At 64.9% G+C, this 20184-nt stretch overlaps 1 protein-coding gene across 3 annotated transcripts; it reads left to right on the top strand.

Moving 5' to 3' along the window:
* Window positions 1-3369: 3369 nt before the first annotated feature.
* CDH15 (cadherin 15) lies at window positions 3370-19002 on the top strand. 3 transcript variants are annotated; one of them, XM_047792379.1, is made up of 14 exons: window positions 3370-3636; window positions 8937-9095; window positions 9214-9369; window positions 10541-10685; window positions 13438-13598; window positions 14275-14403; window positions 14730-14915; window positions 15881-16134; window positions 16651-16793; window positions 16943-17179; window positions 17457-17696; window positions 17803-17939; window positions 18058-18225; window positions 18551-19002. In XM_047792379.1, the coding sequence occupies exons 1-14, from the start codon at window positions 3595-3597 to the stop codon at window positions 18749-18751; spliced, it is 2358 nt and encodes a 785-aa protein (XP_047648335.1). In that variant the 5' UTR covers window positions 3370-3594; the 3' UTR covers window positions 18752-19002. The 3 variants fall into 3 exon arrangements, with proteins under 3 accessions (XP_047648335.1, XP_047648336.1, XP_047648337.1); XM_047792380.1 differs by lacking the exon at window positions 14730-14915 and adding an exon at window positions 14975-15112 and having other exon boundaries at window positions 3516-3636; window positions 18551-18969; XM_047792381.1 differs by lacking the exon at window positions 8937-9095 and having other exon boundaries at window positions 3516-3636; window positions 18551-18969.
* The last annotated feature ends 1182 nt before the right edge of the window (window positions 19003-20184 follow it).

Raw genomic sequence — 20184 nt, 5'->3', positions numbered from 1 at the left:
CTGCTTGCCTGGCTCCGTTGCAGCCCCTCCCTCATGCTGCTTCAGCACGTCGGGTCTGTTGTCTGCCCTAGGAGCGCTTTAGTAGGGCTAACGCCCTGGTGCCCGGAAGGGGCCTGGCACAGGGGAACTAGAAGGCGGGAGGAGGCGGGCAGGGGGGCAGAGTCTGCATCCACCGAGCCTCCTGCCCACCTGTGGACCAGGCTCCAACGTGGAAAGGGCGTGGGCCCTGCAGCCGGATGCCTTTGCTGCTGCCAGGACCCACCGCCCGTGTCGCCTTGGCCTTCTCAAGCCTCCGGTCCTTGCTGGTAAAAGGAGGCCCCAGCGGGACCAGCCGCGTGTGACAGGGTCAGTGACTGGGCTTCTAGGAGCGCCTCGAGTCTGACTGTTGTTACTGTTGCTGCTGCCCGCTGGGCGCCGCCACCTGGATGGCAGCGGTCATGCCCAGGCCGATGTCTGGTGTCCTCCTGAGAGCCAGGCATTCTTCTTCCTCTGCGCTGTGTCCACCCTCTCTCCAGCCCCCAGCCTGGTCACAGGAGCCTGAACCCCGGCCGGGCGGGCACCCCAAGGAGCTGCATCCCCGCCATCCCCTTGCCACACAGCCCTATGTGACCCTCGCTTGTGAAACACATGCAATCCAGATGCCCCATGAGACCAGTCGTGCTGCCGAGTCACATGGCCACCCGCACCCCCAGATCACTTACTGCAAACGGCTGACAAGTACGGCTCTATTATCTCCCCATCTTAGGTCAGGCGTCTCGGGGGCTCTTCGGAGTCGTCTGTTCCAGGTCACACGAGGCGAAATTGTCCCCTGGAGCTGGGGACAATTTGAATCAAACTCAGCAGGTCCTTGGCAGAATCTGGCTCCTGGGGGTTGTGGAGCTGAGGGCCCGGCTCCCTGGCTGTGGGCCGGCTGCCCTCCGCTGCCAGAGGCCTCCTGCTCTTGAGCCCACCTCAAACTCTGGCTCCTTCTTGCTGCGTTTTTCCAGCTCAGCCGGCCCCTCTCTGCTCCTGAGGGTGCTTGTGACTCGATGAGACCTGCCCCACAGTCCACGACCCTTCTTTGCCGCAGGGTCAGCTCCTTCTGTCAGGGAACTGGGTGTTTTCACAGGCTCAGGGAGGGGGACCTCGGCCATCTGGGTGGCACCTGTGTAGCCAGAGTGTCACCAAACATCTGGCCCTTAGGACAGGGTAGCTTGTGTCCAGTTTTGTGTAAGCCTGCCTGCTTTCACACAGGACAGTTCTTATTTCACTGTATAACTACAGTAGTCCTTTTTTTTTTTTTTTTTTTTTAGGGCCACCCTGCAGCATGTGGAGGTTCCCAGGCCAGGGGTTTTATCAGAGGTGCAGCTGCCGGCCTCGCCCCCAGCCACAGCAACAGCCACACCAGATCCGAGCCACGTCTTCGACCTACACCACAGCTCACGGCACCATCGGATCCTTAACCCACTGAGCGAGGCCAGGGACTGAACCCAGATCCTCATGGACACTTGCTGGGTTCTTAAGCTGCTGAGCCACAATGGGAACTCCCCTAATGTACCTACTTATATTTCTCTCAAGTTAATAATAGCTTCACTTCTCTGCTGGAGGTCTCAGTACCCGCTTTTATCAAGGGCACCGGCCCCTCCTTCCCACACCCCCTACACCCCTCCCCCAGCAGGGGGGCCAGTGCCCTTCCAGCTCACAGGTGCACCCCAGTGTATACGTATTGCCAGCCTGTAGACCAGACTCCAGCCCGAGTGGACGCGCAGGTCATCTGCCCAACTGTGTCCCCGAGAGGGGGGTGGTCATCCAGGGTCAGGGGGGTCCTGGCTCCCCACGAGGTTGGATGGGGAGCCCCTGGAGCCTTGGGCCCCAGCCACTCCTGCACCGCACCAAGGACCTGAGGGAGGTCAAAGGTGGGACCCTGGTGTTGGCCACCTGGTATGCAGGAGGGGGCACAAGAGCCCGTCTGGAAAGAGGGCTTTGGGGGAGGGGCCTGGCCCTCATTAGCAAGGAAGGCCAACTGGCCCTTGCAGCCTGGGGTCGACCAGCACCAGATGGGACCTCGGGGCTCAGGGAAGCCATCCCCCCTCTGGGTCACAAGAGGAAACGGCCACAAGAGTGAAGGGAACGTCCTTCGTGGGGCCCAGAGATGGGACCGGACTGCAGGCTGCCCTGGCCCAGGAAGCAGGGCCGTGGGGGGCCCTACCGGCCTGGGGACCACAGCCCTCCCCCAGCGGCCCCTTCCTGCCCTTGGGGCTCCCCTGTGACCAGCTTTCCCATCCCCCCGCAGACCCTCACACCCCAGACGGAGGCTGTTGAGCGGGAGACAGGAGGCCAGGAGCAAGGCGGGGGAGGGGTGCCTGGGGTCAGCCCCGGGGACTCGGCCCAGCCCCCAGACCCCCTACCTCGCCTGCTGCACTGCGACCAGGGACGGAAACCCAAAGCCTTCAGAGGGCGTCTCCACCCAGGGTCTGGCGTCCCTGACCTCAGAGGCAGGACAGTGGCTCCAGGGCCGCTCAGCCCCAGGATTTCAGATCCTGTGGCTGGAAGATCTGCAGATCCTTCAGAGCAGTGAGTGCCAGCGTCACGCTGGAGTCCCCCCACTGCCGCCCGCGGCAGTCTGGCCTCCGGCCAAGCAGGCCAAGGGCACAGATGGCGCAGCACCTGCTCAGCTGCCCCTCAACCTGGAGAGGAGGGCAGAGGCCCGTGACTGCTCCTCCCCCGCCCAGGTTCTCCTCGCCCTATGGGGCGGGGGGGGGGGGGGGGGGGGGCAGTTATCAGGGGTGCAGGGCCAGGAGAGACACCCTCCCTCCCCTTCCGCCAAGTAGTCACCAACCCAATAATGGCCCATCCCGCAGTAGGAAGACCTTCTGGGTGAAGGGCAAGCCGGGCACCAGCCAGGGCTCTCCTGTCCTTCCTGTGTGTTAGCCCCGTGGGTCAGCAGTCGACAAGCAGCCCTGGGGGCTGCACTCCAGCGGGGGAGGGGGGGCACCGTGAACACACACAGCAAATGGGATCCGAGCCCTCAGGGAGGCGAGCGGCTGGCCTTAGGGACAGTCGGAGAAGCAGTCCTGGTGAGGGCACCGCCAGTGCAAAGGCCCTGAGGCAGGAGCCTGCCTGGTGCTCAGACAGAGGGACTCCACTCTGGTCCCTAATTCAGCCCCACCACCGCTGCCTTTCTGCCGGCCTCCGCGGTTCCACAGCCTGACCCTGGAGCCAGGCATCCAGCTTGGGTCACTGCCTGACCTCTGCTCTGCCCCACACGTGGGGAACACTATGTGCTGTCACTCAGCCCCACGCCACGCCCCCGCGCACGGGCTGTCGCTCGGCCCCCTGGTCCGCCCCGCCCCCCACGTGCCGTCACTCAGGCCCCCAAGTCCCGCCCCCGCGCACGTGCCGTCGCTCAGCCCCCCCGGCCCGCCCCGCCCCGCCCACCACGTGCCCTCACTTAGTTCCTTGGCCCCGCCCAGCCTCGCCCCCGCACACGTGTTATCACTCGCTCGGCCCCGCCCGCCGCACACTTGTGCTGTCACTCAGCCGGGTCCCGTCCCAGCAGTAGGCGCCGCTCCCGCCGGCCGGCCGGACACTCGGCCGGACCCCCACCGCCGGCCCATGGACGCCGCGCTTCTCCTCGCCCTCGGGCTGCTGGCCCAGGTAAGGCTCCGGCGCCGCGCGGGGTCACTGCCCCCGCACTGAAGCGGGCATCCCGGCGTCCGGGCCCAGTGGCCCTGGGCACTCTTGGGGGCCCGTGAGCTGAGGGGCCCGGGAGGGTCCTGGGCGGGGCAGCACGGTCAGGGTGCTCGCGCCACGTTCCCAGGGTGAGTGTAGCAGCCTCTGCTGGAGAGGACTCGGAGCCAAACGGGGGTGCCGCCCGCGGATCAGGTCTAGGGTATTCAGCCTTGGGGAGGGGCAGGGGAAGAAGGGAGCGCCGGAGCACCCCCAGCTGGAAAAGCCTGGAGGCCAGATTCCGAGGGACGCCATGAGCTGGCAGCTGCTCCTCTCGAGTCTAGCTTCGGGTGGAGCCGGAGCCCCCACGGGTCCAGGCGGTAGGGCAGGTGCTGGCTCTCGGCTCCAGGAACCCCTTCTCTTTGGGAGCACCCTGTGTCCAGGAGATCCCAGTTCCAGCCCCCACAGGGCCACCCTCCACACATCCTAAGGAACCCCAACCTGCTCACCCCTCGGCTGGTCCCCGCCGCGCGGGCACAGGAGAGCTGGAAGGAGCAGGACCACCCAGCTCCCCACATGGCCACCCGCTGGGTGGAACCACCGATGCCTTAGGCTGCTGGGCAGGTGCCAGGACTCACCTGGGAGTGGGGCAGGCGGCCTCCTGCCCCAGCAGACCCAGCTGAGCCAGGGTCACCGCTGAGGGCCAGCCTGCGAGAACGGCCTCAGGTCTCCCAGACTTGAGCAGATGTGTTGCTGTTCCAGCTCCAGACCCATGAGGCAGTGTGGACGCTGGTGAGGGCCCCCAATCCTGGGCTCGCTGGCCAGCTCAGTTCTCAGCCCCTGGCAGGTGCTGGGGTGCCCACCAGCTGGCCCCTCCTGCACGCGGCCCCACCATCCCAGCCATGCCAGCCCTGCCCTGGGGTCCTCTCACCGGCCCCAGTGGAGATGGCGCCTGCGGCTCCCAACTGGTCACTCAGCCGGCACGGCCTGGTCGCCACGCTCCACCTGAGCCCCTGAGCCCTCTGCTGGGTGCCCACCCAGGGCAGCAGGCCCTCTGGCAGCCCCACACTCACTCCAGAAGGCTCTGGTCTCCTCGCATGACCCTACCTACTTGTTCCAGGAACAGGCTGACACCCACTCCTTTGGGTCTGGGGGTGTCATCCTTTCAGCAGGACCTGGGAGACTCTGTTGTGGGGGCAGGGGGAGCTCCTTCTCAGATTCCTCTCCCCTCTCCCAAGGCAACTGCAGAATGCACCCCCTCCCAGACAGCTGGAGACTGCAGGGATTCTGGTGGGGGTGGGGGGCCAGCCAAGGGCCTGGCCGCTCATGTTCCCGCACTCAGTGTGGCTCAAATTAGCTCCGGTGTGAGGGAGCGTCTCCGGGCCTCGCTGAAATATGTCCGTGACAGAACCTGGCCCAGCCCTCCCCCACCCAGCTCAGCTTTCAGACGTTTGTCCCCCTGTCCAGCTACATGGTCCTGTGACCTCCTCCTGGACTCTCCTCCCTCTGCCTCTGGGAGCCCCCAAGGAGGCTGGTGCAGGCATAGCAGGACTCCTTGGTGGCCTCTGGGGTGGGGGCCTGTTGACTATTGCCTGTTTCATAGCCGTGGACCAGCCTCATTCTTCCTCTGCCTGTGTCCCCCTAGATCTTAGCCAGGGGCTGAGCGTGTGTTTCAGAACTGGCCTCTGGGGGCCCCCTTTCCTGTGCCCACGGCATCCCAGCAGCTGGGCCCCTGGGGGCCTATCCTACCAGAAGGGGGGGGAATGGGGGCACAGGTGGTAGGGGCAGACCCTTGCCATTTTGGGGGGGGGGGGCCCGAGCCTGCGCCCAGCTCCGGGAGGCCATGTGGGACTGTGCAGGATGCCAGCCACTATTGCTTCCAGGCCTGGCTTTTAACTCTTGGGACCAGGTGGGAGGCCTGGAGCCTGGGGGGATGTGCACGAGGTTTGCGGGGGCAGGGGGAGAGGCCGAGGTGCTTTGTGGGCAGAAGGCCCCCACAGGCTTCCCAGGCATTAGCCCCTTCCCACCCCACCCCCCCAGCTGGAATCCAGACCACCCCGTTCCTGGATGGCCTGGCGGGCATCAGGCACGCCAGGAATGGACCCAGCTGTCTGCCTGGCCCGGAGCGGCCCCCACGTCTCCCCTGAGCCCCCCTCCAGCTGTTGCAGGCTTCAGGATGGTGAGACAGAGGTGCAGCTGTCCCTCCAGCCTGCCCGCTGCAGCCCCACTGGGGCAAGTCCTGTGTTCCCGGATGTCCTGCCCACTTTCAGTCGGCAGGGGTCCAGCCCGGCTTCCCTGGGTTCCTGTCACACTGACCTGGAGCGGATTCCCGTGCCTGCTCTGGAGGAGACGCTGTGTATCTCCTGCTCCAGGACTTGCCCACGTTGCCCCCCCCCCCCCCCCCCGCTTGGCAGAGCCCCCGGCAGTGTGGGCTCACTAGCGCCCAGAACCCCTCCACGAACCAACCTGAGCTGTGGAAGTTCTGCCTGGTTGCGCCATTCCGTCAACCGGTGCCACTCCGGAGGGTGCAGTGCCAGCGCTGGGGCAGGCTCTCCTCCCTGTCCACTGTGCTCCGTGGTCAGCAGCATCTCCGCCCAGAGCAGCTGAGCGTCCAGCTTTCTTCCCGGCTCCCTGCCCGGGGAATTCTATGTTCGGAACCCACCGAGGGCTGGTGGAGCGAGGCAGAGAGGTCTGCGGCCCCCAGGTCCGGGCAGGACAGACCCCCCCCCCCGTGGGGGGCAAGGGCTGTCAGCAGAGTCTCCAGAGCTCAGGCACTTTCCTACTGTTGCTTTAAAACCGTTGTTGGTGGCGTCGTGCCCACCCCACACGCAGAATCTCCCAGGGGTGGAGTGGAGCAGGAGCCAGGTCAGGGCTGGGGGACCCTCGTGTTTGTGTTTTTGTTTTTCCATTTTTGGCCACCCTGCGGCGTATGGCGTTGCCAGGCCAGGAACCAGATCCAAGCCGTGTTTGCCATCTAAGCCACAGCTGCGGCAGCGCCGGGTCCTTAACCCACTGTGCTGGGCTGGAGGTCGAACCTGCGACTGAGCGCTCTCAAGATGCCACTGATCCCGTTGCAGCGCAGTGGGAACTCCCCGGCTGATCCTCAGGATGAGCCTTAGGAAGCCCGGGTCTGTGTGAGGGGCCTTCCCACTGCGTCAGCCCCACAGGGAGGAGGGCGTGGGGACCACCGGAGGCCAGCAAAGCACCCAGCAGGGAGCATCTCTGGGGGAGGCGGCCTCGCCGGGGTCTGTGCAGGTGACACCATTCCTGCCCTGCAGTGGCATGTGAAGTGCTTACCACGCAGCCAGGTCCCGCTGGCTCCACGTGCGGCCTGGAGCTCTCTTACTCCGTGGGCTTGGCGGACCGGCCCAGGCTGTCCTCTCAGGCTCTGGGCCAAGGGCGGGGCCGAGGTGGGTCCCTGACACCCGTCGGCTCTAGAGAGTGAGCAGCAGGGAGGGGAGGTGGCATCTGTGAGCAGCGTCCAGCCGAGGTGCTTTCATGGCTTTGCACACTTGCTGGGCTTCTGAGCCGGCCTTGTCTGTGGGCCTTTGTCCTGGCTCCGGATGTCCCTTGACCCCCCCCAGGCAGCTCCCAGGCCTTCCCCGAACCACCCACATCTTCTGGGAAGGGGTGGTGGGAGGACAGAGGATGAGAGAGAGATGTCCCCAGAGCCGGAGGTCAGCTGCACTGCAGCCCGGCCACCCCACCCTCCTAGGCTCTGATCTGAGCAAGGGGCCCCTGCCCAGGCTCGGTGGCTCCTGCCACTCTTGTGAACTTGGTCCACAGGGAGCCAGGGAGCTGGGACTCCAGGCTCTGCCACCACCACGCCAAGCTGGTGGGCGTCCTACAGTGTTGCCAAGGCCACTGGCAGGGAGGGCACAGCCACAGGCTCTGTGGTGGGCTGCAGGGGCAGAATGTGTCCCCCATGTCCTCCAAGGGCCTGAGGTCAAGGAGCACCCGCAGACTGTCCCTCCTGCCCAGTCGTCCCCCCCCCCCCACCGGCTGTGCCCCTGGGTGTCACATAAAGGCAGTAGAGGTTCAGGCGTGGCTCCCAGCCCTGCTGCTCTCGGGGCTGTGAGGCTGAGAGGGGCTGGGGTGGGCCGGCAAGGGAGCATGCCAAGCTCGCTGTCCCCAGGAGCGCTGTGACAAAGGCCGCCAGGTTCCCGCTTGGTGGGAACAGCAAGCTGGCCTGGAAGTGCCAGTGCTGGGCCATCCTGGTGGGAAGCCAGCTGCCCAGGAGGCGTGGAGCCCGGCAGTGCCATCTGTTGGGCACGGGGAGCTGGGGGCCTGGTAACCCGCCCGTCCTTTCTCTCAGCTGGGTTTGGTGCTTCTTGGAGTCCAGACCTTGGCCCTTCGGGTGAGAGCAGGAGGGGGACTCAGAACCCGGGGTGGGGGGGGGGGCTGGCCCTGGCCCGGGGGGGGGGGGCAGGGGGCGGCCCTGGTCTGGAGGTTACTTGCACTCTGTCAGCAAAGGGCATGAGGAGCCGGGTGGGCTGCCCTGGAGGAGGGCGCCAGCCAGAGGTTGTGCAGGACAGCAGCCCCCCCACCTCCCCCAGCCCCCTGTTTACCAGTCACCGCTCCCTCCTCCCCTGGCGTCTCCAGCCCGGGGCGGCCCCTCCACAGACTGTGAGGGGACAGCAAGCTTGGCAGAAGTCAGCAGGACCCAGGCTGGGGGTGGGGACCAGGGCTTGAGGAGCAGCCAGGGAGGGTCCCCTCCAGAAGAGTTCAGTTCCTGAGCACGGTGTCCTGTGTCCTTCCCCTGTCCCTGAGGCTGCCCCTGCCTTGGGTTGGAGGAGGGAGCGCACGGAGCTACAGACGCAGGGGGCGAAATTTGACAGCCCTGGGGGGCCTGCTGCCCCTCTCCCTCCCTGGGCTTTGCCAGTCCTTACCCGAGCCCAAGCAGTTAGTTCTGTGCCCACAAGAGCTGCAGCTGTGTCAGCCCCACTCAGGATTTGGGGAGCAGAAGGCCTGCAGTGCCTCCGCACCCAGCCGCCGCCCACGCCCAGTCAGGGTGCGGGTGCAGGGGCCGCGGGTTTCAACCAGGGCCTTGCGGGAGTGCGGGGTGATGTTTGGGGCTGCTGCCCGCTCTGCCCTCAAGCCCCCAGAGGGCTTCCTTTTCTGGGCCTCGGTTCCCGCTCTGAGCGGTGGAGGTGAGGCGAGTTCCGGCAGGGCAGGTGCCTGCCTCCCCCAGGCTTCATCGGGTACCTCGGCTGGGGGAGCGCGCTGCGCTGCCTGGCCCACCAGGGCTCTGGGTGTGTGCTGGGTGACGCGGTTTGTCTTTGTGGCAGAGTGTGTGCCTGTCACTGGGGGTCCCCGGGCTGAGGAGGCCCCGCACCCTGTACCCCTGGCGCCGAGCGCCCACGCAGGGCCGTGTGCGGAGAGCCTGGGTCATCCCTCCCATCAGCGTGTCCGAGAACCACAAGCGCTTGCCCTTCCCCCTGGTGCAGGTGAGGGGCGGGGCTGGCGGGTGGGGGCGGGGCTGGAGGGGCGGGGGCGGGGCTGGCGGGGCGGGGCTGACTCCCCCTGCTTTTGGGGACACCCAGCAAGCCCACTTCCGGCCCGCAGATCAAGTCTGACAAGCAGCAGGCGGGCGGCGTCATCTACAGCATCCAGGGGCCCGGCGTGGACGAGGAGCCCCAGGGCGTCTTCTCCATAGACAAGTTCACCGGCAGGGTTTTCCTGAACGCCCTGCTGGACCGAGAGAAGACCGACCGCTTCAGGGTGGGCCCCTGCCCTCTCCGTTCTCCCCCCTCCCCCACTTGCCCCCCACCTCTCTTCCCCTCCCCTCTTAGATAGGGTCGCTTAGGGGTCGGCGGCCACAGGCTCCCACTCCCAAGGGGTCAGCGGCCACACCTTCTCCAGCAAGACGCAGCGTTCTTTTTGCCAGGGCCTTGGAAGTGCTGGGCTAGGGATTGGACCTGCACCGCCGCAGTGACCTGAGCCACCGCAGTGACCTAGTGGGATCCTTAACCTGCCGCACCGCAGGGGAACTCCCAGGACCTAGCATTCTTAACTGGGGGCCAGGAGTGGGATTTGGGACCATTTGGCAGATAAGCCTGAGCAGCCCGAGGGCTGGCGCTGCCCCCCCACCCCACCCCCGGAGAACTGGGCAGCAGGGTGGGCGTCAGCTTTCCCAGGAAAGCAGCGCTGGACACTGGTGTCACCGTTTCTCCCCCAGCATATGCTATGCCTTGTGGGGGCTGGGAGGCTTGAAGAACCCCAGCAGCAGCCACCCCAGGACTGTTGGGGTAGGATGGAGGTGGCCTGGAAGCTGGCCCTTGAAAGGCTTGGGCTGTGGGGTCTAGGACAAAGAGCCGTGGGGAGAGGGAGGAGAGCTGGGCCAAGGAAGGGGCGTAGAACTCACCTGAGTCCCTATAGACATGGGCACCCCCCAGGCTGACCTGACCCAGGGAAGGGGCTTCAGCCTTTGCCATTCAGGTGCCCTAAAGCCTTCTCAAGCTTTAAGAACCCTCTTTGGTTTCCACAGAAAGACTGTGTGTTTTCCCTGGAAGTTAAATCTCGCCTATTCTCTGAGGGGCAGGAGGTAGGTTAAGTCAAAACTGCACCCATACAGAGAAGTTAAACTTCAAGAGCAGCCAAAACCATTTACAGAAAAAGAGAGAGAGGCTAGGAGAGCATCGCCTGAGTCGTTTGAAACATGGCTGTGAGCTTCCTGGTGGCCAAGGTGATAGGGGAAGCATGGCAGCCGCCCTGCCTGCTAGGAGGAAATGGGCTCTTCTTGGGGGATTCTGTCTGCCCCTGAAGTGCTTCTCACTTGTTTCAGTGGCGTTTTCAGCAGGCACCACCTCTGCATTTGCTGTCCCATTTGCCTTCGTGGGGGCTGCTGAAAATTGGGGGGCCCAGTGCCAGCCCTTGCTCTCTGCTCAATTAGCTCAGGGCCTTCGCTCTGGACCTGGGGGGGGCCACCCTGGAGGAGCCCACAGATCTGGAGATCGTGGTTGTGGACCAGAATGACAACCGGCCGGTCTTCAGGCAGGAGGTGTTCACTGGCCAGGTGCTGGAAGGCGCTGTCCCAGGTGAGTGCCAGCCACCTGCTCCCGCTGCCAGTGAGGTAGGGAGCCTGGAGGTGGGTGCTGGGGAGCTCAGAAATCCAGGGGTTCCCCTTCACCGAGGACTTGAAAAATAGGTACATAGCCTCCAGGACTGCGGGAGTTTCCCCAGGTCATTTCTTCTTGCAGTGTAAATTTCAAGCCGCACGTCTTCCAAAGCTGGAGAGCCTCTGTGGATGGCTAAGCTCTGGTGGTTCCTCTGCTCCCCCCCTCCCCATCCCCCCTCTCTCCCCCCTTTTCTAAATTGAGGTGAAGTTCACATAACCTGAAATTAGCCATTTTAAACTGAGCATTTCATGGCACTTACACGTTCACAGCGCACAGGCCCCACACATCACCCCCGAAAGGAGGCTCCGGCCTGTCAGCTGTCGCTTCCTGAATCACTACAGCTGTGGTGACGCTGGATCCTTAACCCGCTGGCCAGGCCGGGGATCAAACCCGTGCCTCCACAGCAATGTGAGCAGCTGCTGCATATGGAAGTTCCCAGGCTAAGGGTCGAATTGGAGCTGCAGCTGCTGGCCTGCACCACAACCACAGCAACAGCAAATGCAAGCCAGGTCTGCGACCTACACCACAGCTCATGGCAACACCAGATCCTTAACCCACTGAGCGAGTCCAGGGATCGAACCTGCATCCTTCAGGAGCACAGAGACTAGTCGAGTTCTTAACTTGCCGAGCCACAGCGGGAACTCCTCGTTGATTCTTGATTCCAGGTTTTTGTGGCAAGAGCCCTACAACGCTTTGTCTGTCATGGGCCCTGAGGCAGCACCTCGCTTGCCTGAGTAAATGCTTTGACTTTATATGCAAAGGAGGTGTTCTTGGGACTTGAGGCGGGCGGGACTGAAGCTGCAGGTTGGGTAGTCCTGTCATCTTAGCAGTTTGCCCTCTTCCAAACAGTGACTGTGGCTTGTGTTTGCAGCCGTCTGCATTTCCTTGCATTCCCCTCAGCAGCGTTTTCTGCTTCTCACTCGCTGTTCATTCTCCCACCTCCTTGGTCGCGGTTGTCTCCGGGTGTGGGTCTGTGTGCCTGGAGGTCCCCCGGAGACCCTGGTTCCGGGGCTTCCTGCCGTTCCCTTTGTGTTGAATAGGCCTCTGGTGGAAGGTTGTCCTAACGCCCTGCTGCCCTCAGACCGCCCGCCCCCGGGCTCCTGCCTGAATCTCCACTGTCCCTATTCTTGTCTCATCCTGTCCTTCGTCTCCGTTACACGACAGAACTCAAGTGCTTGTATGTACTGTGTGTGTCTGTGTGTCTTAAGTGTGTGCACGTGTGTGTGTACATAGGTGTGTGTGTGCGTGTGCTTTGGGTGTATGTGTATTCACATGTGTTAGTCTGGACGCCTCATGTCCTCTTAATTCAATGGGTAAGAATTCTTTCCATTTTATGATCGTTATTTTTTTGGCCTCCCCGCGGCGTATAGCGTTCTCTGTCTGGGGGTCAGATCTGACCTAATCCGCAGCTGCAGCCGTGCTGGATCCTTAATGCACCTTGCCGGGCGGGGGAGCGAACCTGTGTCCTAGCGCTCCCAAGATGCCGCGGATCCCATTGTGCCACTGCGGGCACCCCAATGCTTGATCAGTCTTTGCAGCCGTGATTTTTTTTTTTTTTTGCTCTTAAAGGCCGCACCCTCGGCATATGGAGGTTCCCAGGCTAGGGGTCCCGTCGGAGCTGTAGCCACCGGCCTACACCATAGCCACAGCAACACAAGATCCGAGCTGCATCTGCAACCTACACCACAGCTCACGGCTGTGCCAGATTCTTAACCCACTGAGCGAGGCCAGGGATTGAACCTGCATCCTCATAGATACTAGTCGGGTCTGTTAACTGCTAAGCCATGACGGGAACTCCCGCAGCCATGATTTGATGCTCGCGTTGGCTCAGTGAGAAACTCATCCACTCGTCCAGGCCCTTTCAGCAGGCAGACCTGGGCAGTAAGTTCACGAAGGTGCAGCTGTGCATGTGTCTGCGTGTGTGTGTGTGTGTCTGGCATGTATGTGTGCATGCAGCCGTGTTTGCACGCTCCTCCACCTTCCTTCTGAGTCACAAGTCTTTGCCAGCACCCACTGGCATCCCGGGTCTGCGAGGTCCCTTGTGGGGTCCCTTCTCTGATGGTGAGAAGCTGGGCCCCGGTCCCCCGTGTGTGCTCACCCACCGGGCATCAGGGCTTGGGGCCCCTCGGAGCGGCTCACCTGCGCTCCAGGAAGGGGGCTGCTTGGAGCGCTGTTTCTGGCTCTACTCTGGGGTCCAGAGTTGCACCAGGACGTACCTGCTTGGTGGCTCCCCACCTTCCGTGGCTTGGCCAGCAGCTGCTTTGCTGCTGTTCCTTAGTCACCCGCCAGCGACAGGCCCGGCTGCCTGGGCTGCTCCCAGGTCGGGGAGCGTGCAGTGCCCCAGGGATCAGAAGGAACGCAGGGCACCGGGACTGGTGGGCCTCCGCTGCAGTGACCCCTCTCCTGCGGCTTGCTGTCCTATTTTCCCCGGAGCTGCCCGGCTTGCCTGCACTCTCTGCCTCCCGGGGCTGGGGTTCGGGGCCAGGCCCAGGTGTCCCATGGGAAACAGGTGTCAGCTGTGCACGTCGGACACCCGCCTCCCCCAACCCAAGCAGCACGAGTCAGCAGCCTGGACTGGGCCCGTGGGCTGCAGCAGAGCAGGCAGGGTGTCCTGGAGTTAGGGGCTGGTGTGCCCGTGGCTGTCACCCCCACACGTCCCCGCCCTTCCCAGGTACCTTGGTGACCAGGGCGGAGGCCACAGACGCGGACGACCCGGAGACGGACAACGCGGCCCTCCGGTACTCGATCCTGGAGCAGGGGGGCCCCCAGCTCTTCAGCATCGACGCGCTCTCAGGGGACATCCGCACGGTGCAAGTGGGCCTGGACCGCGAGGTGAGGGCCGCTCACCGCCGCCGACATTCCCTTCGGGCCTGGGCTGGGCAGACCCAGCCTGAGCCACCCTGCCCTGTGGGTGGGCGGGTGGGTAGATCCGAAGCCGGTTTAGGGGCCCTCAGCCCCTTTTCAGCCCAAAGTCCCACCTGTTGCCTGTGAAGAATTCAGGCTCCCTGGCCCGGGGTAGGGCCGTCCATGTGGCCCCTCGCTGCCGGGCTCCTTTCCGTGTGGCATCTGCACCTCCAGGAAGCCCTCCTTGGTTCCCCACAGCCACCCGTGTGCTCCTTCTGGCTACTTACCATGCGAGGTGATCTTTGCCCCCTTTCTCTGCCACTGCTCCCAGCTCCCCAGGGCAGGGACTAGCACCTTGCATGCAGCAGGCGCTCTGTAAATGCTTGTCTGACTCGGTCACTGCTCTTCTGCCTGCTCACAGGCTGGGGCAGAGCCTGGAGTCGACAGTCCTGTGGTGGGACTGAGAAGCCAGGCCGCACCTTGTGCCCCAGGACTGCGGAGCAGGGAAGGTACTCGAGCCACCTGGGGCCTCAGAGCCACGAGCGCCTGGCAGGGGGCTGAGCTGCAGGGGGTCTGCCTACCCTGCCCCCAAGCCCGAAGGTGGCCACGCAGCCCTGGCCGCATGCTCCATCCAGTCTCCTGATGCTGCGTCACCTGTCCCCAGGTGGTCGCCGTGTACAACCTGACCCTGCAGGTGGCAGACATGTCTGGAGACGGGCTCACGGCCACCGCCTCCGCTGTCATCACGCTCCAGGATGTTAATGACAACGCCCCCGAGTTCACTGGGGAAGAGGTGGTGGCTCCGCCCTTGCCCCGCTGCTTGGGGCTGCCCTGGTCGGGGCTCCTGGTGAGGGGTGGGGGGCTGGGAGCCCGGAGGAGACACCCCGCATGGATGGTTCAAGGCCCCGATCAGCACAGGTGGCTTGTGAGCACGTCAGGAGTCAGGAGCTTGGTGGTAGGGGCCATGGCCCTGCCTCGGAGAGGGCAGTGCCTGCCTGGCCAGCCGCTGAGGGGGGCGGTGGTTCCTGGGCCCCTGGGCCCCTGGGCCAGAGGACTGCTCTTGGGTGGGCAGTGGGTGGGAGAGGCTGGCCTGTGGGTAATGGGGCTGAGTTTCTGCAGTTCTTCCTGGAGGCCGCCGAGGCCGTCAGCGGCGTGGACGTGGGGCGGCTTGAGGTGGAGGACCGGGACCTGCCCGGCTCCCCCAACTGGGCGGCCAGGTTCACCATCTTGGAGGGGGACCCTCAGGGGCACTTCGCCATCCGCACGGACCCCAGGACCAACGAGGGCGTGCTGTCCGTGGTGAAGGTGAGCTGACGGGCGTCTCTCACACCTGCCACCTGATGGGAGCGTCCATGTCCCCTCAGGAAGGCGCAGCCAGAGGGCCGGGAACGCGGGGACTGCAGGCTTGGGTCACGCAACACGGGACGACAGGGCTGAGAGGCGGGGCAGCACCACCCGCTCGGGGTTATTTCTGGCGTTCGACGCATGTTACCGGTGGGCAGGTACAGACCTCACGTGTCGACTGACCTGAAAGCAGGGAGAGAACCAGCAAGAGATACATTTCTGCATGCCTGTGCACACACGCGTGCACACACATGCACATGCATGCGCACATACACAGCCACACGCGCACATGCGCACACAGCTACACACACATGCACACACATGCGTGCACGCACGGCTACACACACAGCTATATACACGCATGCGCACGTATGTGTGCACACTCCAGCTCACATATGCTTGTGCAGAGAGAGATTTCGATGGCTCCTGGGGCTGCCGAGTGGCAGCTGGCCGGGCTGAAAGCCCAGGAGCTGAGGCCGCACCTGGAGGCCGGGTTTGTTCTTCTGCAGGGAGTTTGCTCTTAAAGGCTCCCAGCCACAGACAAGACCCTTCCCCACCCGCTTATCCAGGATAAGCCGCTTGATTTAAAGTTTCTGTAGGGCCAGCTTAAGCATGGGGCCAGATGAGTGTCTGCCCCCCTGAGTCACTGAGGGGGACAGTCCGGCCAAGTGACAGAAAACTGACCACACAGCTCCCCACAGACTCATTTTGAGTGAAGCGTATTTGTCCTTTTTACCGTCTTCTTCATGCTTTTTGTCTTGCATTATTTTTATTTTTCCAAGGCTGAAAAGAAGGACGTTGGGGCTCTGAGGTCAGAGGAGGGGCAGCAGTGCCAGTGTGCAGGCCTCTCCAGCCCAGGCTGCCTGGGGCGCCCCCGCTGCGCAGGGCCCCGAGGCCTGATGGGCCGCCCCTCTGCTTCCCTGCAGCCCCTGGACTATGAGAGCTGCGAGCGGTACACCCTCAACGTGGCGGTGCAGAACGAGGCCCCCCTGCAGGCGGCCGCCCCCAGGGCGGAGCGGGGCCAGGCCAGGGTCAGCGTGCAGGTGCGGGATGTCAACGAGCCCCCCGTGTTCCGGGAGAACCCGCTGAGGGCCAGCCTGGCGGAGGGGGCAGCGCCGGGAACCCCCGTGGCCACCTTCTCTGCCCGAGACCCTGACACGCATCAGCCGCAGAGGCTCAGGTGGGGGCCTCGGGTGAGCAGAGGGCACTCCCGGCCGGGGCAGCCCAGCTCAGGGTGTGAGGCCTGTGCTCCCACAGGTCTGCGCTGTGGTTGGAGGGCGGGGGCTCCTCCGTGTGTGTCACCGAGAGTCCATGCGTGTGCTTGTGTTCACGCGGCCTTGCTGGCGGGGCAGGGCCGGGCTCCCCCCGGCGCAGCTGACTTGGCCTCCATCGTTCCCCAGCCGCGCTGGGAAGCCGCCGTTCCCGTGGGGCTGGGTGTTAACACCTTGGACTTCACCCCCTGCCCTGGCCCCGTGGATCTGGGTCTGTCCCCGTGGTGCCACGGTTGAACCCTGTTGTCACTCGGGGGCCGGGGGGCCCTGCGCAGCTTGCCTGCCCTCCCCGACCCTCGGTTTCTTCGTCTGCTGTTTGGGCTGGAAAGCGGCAGCGTAGGGCTCTAGAACCAGCTTCAGAGGTGTGTGTGTGTCTCCGTGGGACACACCCCTGGGGTCCCACCCACTGCCCTGCCCCCCAACAGCTACTCCAAGGACTACGACCCTGAAGACTGGCTGCACGTGGACGGGGCCACTGGCCAGGTCCAGACCCAGCGTGTGCTCAGCCCCGCGTCCCCCTTCCTCAAGGGTGGCTGGTATCGCGCCGTCATCCTGGCCCAAGACGATGGTGAGCGCGGAGCCCGGCCTGGGCCCCCCGCTGCTGCCCAAGGGCTCTGGGCTGGGGGGCTCCACCGAGCAGGCCTGCGGGGGCGGGGGGGAGGGGGAGGTGAGGGTTCCCGTGGGCCGAGGGCCTCACCAGGCCCGTCCTGCCTGCAGCCTCACCACCCAGCACGGCCACTGGGACCCTGTCCATTGAGGTCCTGGAGGTCAACGACCACGCCCCCGAGCTGTCCCCGCCTTGGGGCAGCCTGTGCAGCACACCAGACCAGGGCTCCGGCCTTCTCCTGGGGGCCACGGATGAGGACCTCCCCCCCCACGGGGCCCCCTTCCACTTCCAGCTGAGCCCCAGGGTTCCAGAGCTGGCCCGGAACTGGAGCCTCAGCCCTGTGAACGGTGAGCTCTCCCCACGCCCCTGGGGGTCCAGAGCCTGGGACCTGCCAGGGGGTCACTCCACATCGTGGTCCCACTGGCTCCCTCCGCAGTGCCTCCGTGGGCCGGGTAGGGATTGGTGACACACCCAGTGGACAGATGGGGAGGCAGAGCCCCAGCATCCCAGGAACCCCACGCAGCAGGCTGCCCACCCCAAGCACAGGCACAGGGGGGGTCGGGAGGTGGATGGGCAGCTCGGAGCTGCTGCCTCGCCCCTGCTGACCGCGAGCGCCCTCTCCAGTGAGCCATGCACGCCTGCAGCTGCGGCACCAGGTCCAGGAGGGTCTGTACCGCCTCAGCCTGCTGCTTCGGGACTCAGGACAGCCGCCGCAGCAGCGCGAGCAGCCGCTGAACGTGACCGTGTGCCGCTGTGGCCAGGACGGCACCTGCCTGCCAGGAGCCGCTGCGCTGCGGGCGGGCGGCGCCGGCATCAGCCTGGGGGCCCTGGTCATCGTGCTGGCCAGCGTCATCCTGCTGCTCTGTGAGTGCCGGCCTGCGCACCCCAGCGCTCGGACCCACGCCCCCCGCAGCCCCTTCCGTCTCCCCTGCCCCATGCCCACCCGACCTCCGCCCCGTCCCCCACCTAGTGCTCGCCCTGCTGGTGGCCCTCCTGGCGCGGTCCCGGCAGCAGTCGTGGGACAAGGGGCTTCTGCACGGGCTGCAGGACGACCTCCGGGACAACATCCTCAACTACGATGAGCAGGGGGGCGGGGAGGAGGACCAGGTGAGGGGATGGGGCTTGAAGTGCTGATTGGGGGGGGGGGTCCTCCGTGGGGCCCCTGCCGGCCGCCCCAGGAAGGAACCCAGACCCGCGGCTGAGCTGCCTGGCGCTCTGTCCACAGGATGCCTATGACATGGACCAACTGCGCCACCCAGAAGAGCTGGCGGCCCTGAGCGCCCCCCTAGGAAGGCCGCTGATGCGCCGAGATGCCCCGTTTGGCCGAGCGCGCCCCCAGGCTCCCCGTGCGCTGCCCACCAGCCCCACTGACATCGCTGACTTCATCCTCGATGTAGGTGCCAAGCGGGTGGCGGGACCGGGCCCGTGCTCACATGCCCCCTCACGCCTGGGGCGCGCTTGGGGCGCAGGATGGAGGGCTGGCGGTAGGGGCTCGAGTCCGCGAGAGGGAAACCCACCCAGAGGGGACCTTGCCTCTAGTCCGCGTTCTGGGGCAGGTGCTCCCAAGTGCCGGCTCAGGGCTGCTGCGCCAACCCTGGTCACCCCTTTCCCCCTTCTGGCTCCGTCTCCCGGGAGCCTCTCCGGAGCCACTGCCAGAGTGGCGGAGGCCACCAGCCAGGCAGGCCAGCACTGGTCCTGAGCCCCGGGCCTGTTCACAGGGCTTGGAGGCTGCAGACAGTGACCCCAGCGTCCCCCCCTACGACACGGCTCTCATCTACGACTACGAGGGGGACGGCTCTGTGGCCGGGACGCTGAGCTCCATCCTGTCCAGCCTGGGCGACGAGGACCAGGACTACAGCTGCCTCCAGGACTGGGGCCCCCGCTTCGCCCGGCTGGCCGATTTGTACGGGCCCCCGTGAAGGTGCCGGGGACGTGGCTTTCGGATGGACCTGTACCCTCCTTGCTCAGGGCACTTCCTCCCCATCCAGAGGGCACACCACAGGGGTCCAAGTGGACACGCTGGACTGGGCTGTGTGGCCAGAAGGGTCAGCTGACCTCTGCACAGGCAGACAGGGCACCAGGTCTGTGGTGTGGGTGGGTGGCCTGTGGCGTAGGCCAGCAGCTACAGCTCCGATTCAGGAACTTCCATATGCCTTGGATGCGACAAAAAAAAAAAAAAAAAAAAAAAGGCAAAAAAAAAAATAGCCCCTTCATGTAGAATCCTTCTGATCTTAGCCCCTCGGGCCTCGGATTCCCCAGTGCACCCTGGGTAGACGGACAGGGTAGAACGAACAGCAGCCTCCTGCCCACCTCTCATTCTGAGGGCTGATCCCAGAGCTGTACCCCCAACCAATGGGCAGACCTCTGGCCAAGCAACAGCTCTGTTGGCCTGCAGGGCCCACCCTCACATTGGCCCCCATGAAGAGAAGTAGGGACGCCAGGCCTAGGACCAAGGCAGCAGCACCAGGCCGCACCCCCAGAGATTCGCCGCTGCCTCCAGGCTGGCCGCCAGGAAGCAGGGCCAAGAGAAGGTGGGCTCACACGGGGCCAGGCTGCGCAGGAAGTTGACTGATGCCCCCGCCCCTCAGCTGGGAGGGCTGGCCAAGCTCCGGGCCCACCCAGCCAGGGACTCTCAGCCTAAGGGGAAGGTGAAGGCCTCCCTCCAGCCTGCCCACACCCTCTCTTCCTCACAAACCGAAGCCCAGGATGAGTCCGTTTCTCCAGGCGATGCGGGTGTGCCAGGGTGCCAGGACATAGGTGCCAGGGCTGGGGGCACCCCGCACACTGCACGTCCAGCTCTGTGGCCCCAGGGATACAAAGGGGCACGAGGGATGGGTGTCGCCTGTCCTCGCTTCTCCAGCACCGGCGCCCCTTCTCCCTGCTGCTGCATTACCCAAGGCCAGGGTACACCTCCTCCGAGCCGTCCTCGGGGTCCACGCTGCCGGCTTCCGCAAAGGGCCACGAGATCTTGGGTCTGGCTGGCTGCCCTGTTGCGACCAGCCAGCAGGGAGATTCGGGAAGCAGGGCTGGAAACCTGCAGGCCTGGGTGAAGGTGCCAGAGGGCAGGCAGAGGCCAAGCCCTGTCCCTGGACCCAGTGGGGACGCACACGACCTCCCGCGTCTCCATGCCGTGTACTCAGAGCTGCACGGAGGTCAAGGGGAGCAACCCAGGTGAGCTCCACTGAAGATGCGAACCCTGGCCCCGCCCCTGGGACCCAGGGGAGCAGCAGGAGTCCCGCTGCCGAGGCGCTCCGCCCCTGCACAGGGTGCCAGGCCTGCAGGGCCAAGCCGAGCAGCCGCAGAGGGCCGGCCCCCACGGAGAATGCCAGGCGGTGTGGGGGGTCCCATAGCT

Source organism: Phacochoerus africanus, chromosome 8 (genome assembly GCF_016906955.1).
Source record: "Phacochoerus africanus isolate WHEZ1 chromosome 8, ROS_Pafr_v1, whole genome shotgun sequence".
Taxonomy (NCBI): domain Eukaryota; kingdom Metazoa; phylum Chordata; class Mammalia; order Artiodactyla; family Suidae; genus Phacochoerus; species Phacochoerus africanus.
This window is presented reverse-complemented; position numbering and strand designations above follow the sequence as displayed.

What these genes read in the sequence shown, in the direction of transcription:
- CDH15 (XM_047792379.1), top strand. Translation starts at nt 3,595, where the DNA reads ATGGACGCCGCGCTTCTCCTCGCCCTCGGGCTGCTGGCCCAG. An exon ending in AAGTGGGCCTGGACCGCGAG is followed by an intron (nt 13,599 to 14,274) that starts GTGAGGGCCGCT and finishes ACCTGTCCCCAG; the next exon opens with GTGGTCGCCGTGTACAACCT. An exon ending in GGGGCGGGGAGGAGGACCAG is followed by an intron (nt 17,940 to 18,057) that starts GTGAGGGGATGG and finishes CTCTGTCCACAG; the next exon opens with GATGCCTATGACATGGACCA.